Source organism: Ipomoea triloba, chromosome 5 (assembly GCF_003576645.1).
Source record: "Ipomoea triloba cultivar NCNSP0323 chromosome 5, ASM357664v1".
NCBI lineage: Eukaryota > Viridiplantae > Streptophyta > Magnoliopsida > Solanales > Convolvulaceae > Ipomoea > Ipomoea triloba.
In genome coordinates, this window is record NC_044920.1 from 9,801,017 (window position 1) to 9,804,994 (window position 3,978).

Here is a 3,978-nt window from a genome sequence, read left to right on the forward strand (position 1 = left end):
ATATGAAGTATGGACAATTATTACAATTAGTTTCTTAATTCTTTAATTTTTAATTATAATAATAATTATAATTGTAAATAAAATTAATTAATTATTTGTATGTATCTTTTTATTTTTATAAATTTATTAATTAATTGTATGAATTTTTTAATTTAATTTATTCTAAATTCATTTGACAAACATGATTGTCGGAGAAGGAGTCTATGCGGTGTTCACGGTTCATTATTAAGTCTTTAATTTTAAAGTGTTTTGTGTATGCAAAGTTACATTTTTTATTTTTTTTTAATTCAACATGTGACACACTGACACGTGATTGTCCCGAATGATAAATAAATTTTTAAAGATTTTAAAAAATAAAAAAGGATTTAGATTTTGAAAGTTAATTTTTCAATATATAAAACACATTAATGTAATTAATCTTGAAATCTTAACTTGTTGATGAACGAAAAATAATCTGTATGACTAAATTCGTAAAAAAGAAAAAAGAAAAGAAGAAGAAATGTATGTATGTGGATTTGGTGGAGAGGATGCTTGGTTGGAGAAGAAATGTATGCAACAAAACATACTTCTCAAGAACGGCGATCGAGCTTTCTTCTTCTTCTTTGATGTAATGGCAACCGTGTAGCGGTGAGATCATATCTGGAACGACGGCGTGAGAGCAAATCTGGTTTCTTCTTCTTCTTCGATGGTGGAACGATTGCGCCTCCGAGCTTTCTTCTTCATTGTGTTTTTATGTAGTGAGATCAGATCTGGAAGGTGAGAGATTATAATATTTGTGAGACAAGAAAGGGAGAGCATGGTGATATATATAGCACAAATGGTAAAGCAAAAGGTTATAAAAGGAAAGTATAATTAATTTTAATTTTAAATGATTTTTTATCCAAATATTTGATATTACAAAAATGCCCCTGAGAGTTTGGGAGGGAAAAATGTTCTAGGCACTTCTGTTATTATATATATATATATATATATAGATGTTCATCCGTTAGGAGCTGATGGCCAACGGGCATGACCTATTCCAACACGCTCACGGTGAACGGTACAAATTTCATATTTTTCGAATAGGCAATTTTTTCATAATTGCTAAACTATGCATTTCGTATATGTTTTATATATGCAGTTCTTAGGCCTTTTAATTGCCTAACCTCTATTTGCTTCAATTGCATATGTTTACATGCAATATGTATTGGTAATTTTTTTTTTGAATATTGATTTAAACTGTTATATACACATGTTTTTCACAGTAAATCATCATCAGTATATACATACACCCGTACACAGTAGATTACACATTTTTTTTATGAGTGTTCAATCTGTGTACTCATTGGTATAATAGTACATAATTTACTCTTTCTGGTATTATTGTGTAAGTCAATTCAGTTCAAACACAACTTTTTTGAATATAATTATACAAAAATTGACAAGTCAAAACTAGTTGTTTTCGGACTTGTTTTTCGAAACCAGTTTTTTTCGAAAAAAACACAGCAAATTTTCAATAAGAATTTATCAATTTTTTTTCGAATCGAGTGCTTTTTTCGAAAATAAAAAAGAGGAAACCTGTTTTGGCCTATTTCCGCCTTCGATCTACGCCCCGGGATCGTCATCGGTCCGCCGAAGGTTCGCGTCGAAGAGGATATCGGAACGCCGGCAATGAACGGCCCTATGTCGCCTATGCGTTCCTGTGAGTCCGGCGGCGATGGCGGATGGAGGCCCCTAGCAGCGGCGGCCCTGCGTCGCCTTTGCGTTCCTGCGAGTCCGGCGGCGACGGTTAGAGATCGCACAGCCCTCCGGTAGAAGGGCTGGTGGCGATGGCGGATCCGATCTGCTGGTTCGATGATGGCCTGTGCGTCGGGCGATAGATCGGTAGACGTCCGGCAGAAGGCGACAGGCGCGGTGGTGTCAGCGGTGGCACGGTGGTGGCGTCTCGCGATCGGCGGGCGTCCGGCAGAGAGCGGCAGCGGCAGTAGTCGCCGACTGCTCTGGTTTTTGTGCATTATGCTGCGCCTCTGGTCTTCTTTTTGCGTAAAATATGATAAGTAAAAAGGATTTAATTTGATCTTATTATTTTGGGCTTGCCCTGAAGGCTAATGCTTGGATGCTATCTTTGAATTAAAATTGAGTGGTTAGTTTTTGGGCCATTTGGCCCAAATCAAGTGCTTTAAAAAACAATAGAAGCTTTTATTATTTGGGCTTGCTATTTTTTTATTTTTTTTGTTATTCAAATTGTTATGCAATTTGGTTGTTTAATATGATCTTATATGAATATTTTGCCATCACATGAATCATATATCAGGCCTGCAAATTGTCTTTGTTATTCAATTTATTTGAATAAGTTTATTATTGAATATGCCCATGTACTAAAATTGCTATTATTGTGGCATTTTCTTTGGATAATATGATTTTATGAAATCCTATGCATATTCTGCTATATTTGCGGAATATATAGTGTTTTTTTGATTATGCGAATTATAAAGAGGTGCACCCTCGATTTCCGCTCACAATTGTATAATCCTCTTGTTCAAATTTGAGAATATTTATTTGCTCAAATTTGCTTTAATTTTGTGGCCATGTGGACCATCGTAGTATTCTCATTGGTAATACTATTTGCTATAGGTCATGAAGTGAGCTTGTGACACCCCAAACCTCACACAGGCTGAGATAGCTAAAACTTAACACAACAGCTGCCAATCTCAACTATAAAACGTAACATAGCGGAAGCGATTTCAAAACTTAAGGGGCATCATGCCACATCTAGGTATAACACAGCCTAGATGCACAGGCTAAACATAAAACGGACTAAGCTGTCATAGATATAAACCAAGATAAAATTCTCAAAACATAATCCACAATCATCGAAAGTACTCAAACCACTAATCCAGAGTATACTAATAATATCTCAAGGCACACAGGCCAAAACCAAAGTCTAAACAAGGTAAACTAAGGCTAAACATCCTCATAAGGAAAGCTCTAGCGCGCTCTCGCATAACTACTCCATACCTGGAAAACACACAAAGAACCATTAGCAAAAGAATGCTAAGCAACCACCATTCACACCCGCAAGGAAGTATAGATATACATAAGCTTGTAAATAGGTTTACACACCCATATAGAATATAAACACCAACGAACTGTTCAGTAGTTGAAAACGATACTCAACAATAATAAGCTGAACGAATCACAAACCAAGACTCAGTCAAACAAAGCCAATAGCCAACAACAAAACATAATGCAATAACGAACCATAACCGAGATCCATAAGGTATCGACCGAATTAGCATAAAGAGCTCATAAAACGGACCAAGAAGGAACCCCAACTCCAACCTCCAAACCAAGTCAACCCAACCACCAAACCAAGTCAAACCACATAGTCAGAAGTCAGGAGTCAAGAGTCAATCCCGGAAAAACCGGTACACAGGGGTGACCAACCCAAAGTCAGTGGTCAAGAGCCAAACCCGGAAAACCGGTACACAGGGGTGATGAGCCCAATCACAGGGACCGAAGTCCAATCACAGGGACCGAAGTCCAATCACAGGGACCGACAGTCCAATCACAGGGACCGAAGTCCAATCACAGGGGTAATCAACCCAATCACAGGGACCGAAGTCCAAAGTCAGAAGTCAATAGTAGCACAGTCAATAGTAGCACAGTCAATAGTAGCCAACAACCACCAACAACCTCAACCAAACCACCATCACAACCTCATACTCCAACATCACTCAAAGCAACCAAAACAAAGTGTTCATCTCAAATATGAACACAAACCAACTCCCAGATAATGAATCAAAGGATCAATAGATCAAGAATACCAAAAATGGAAACCAAAGACATGAATCAATACTCCAAGCTAAGGTATAAAATACCCAATAAATGACATGAATAAATACTCCAAAGACATGGTAAAATACCCAACAAAACAATCCAACAATAATCAGAAACAAAGGAGAATAACAGACAACAACAACAGAGAAACCGTTCACT

The 3,978-nt window shown here is 37.1% G+C and overlaps 1 protein-coding gene across 1 annotated transcript; it reads right to left on the reverse strand.

Moving 5' to 3' along the window:
* Positions 1-383: 383 nt before the first annotated feature.
* Positions 384-2,011, reverse strand: LOC116019307. The gene is made up of 2 exons (XM_031259460.1): positions 1,558-2,011; positions 384-749 (listed from the first exon to the last, which is right to left on the reverse strand). The coding sequence occupies exons 1-2, from the start codon at positions 1,992-1,994 to the stop codon at positions 731-733; spliced, it is 456 nt and encodes a 151-aa protein (XP_031115320.1). The 5' UTR covers positions 1,995-2,011; the 3' UTR covers positions 384-730.
* Positions 2,012-3,978: the final 1,967 nt, after the last annotated feature.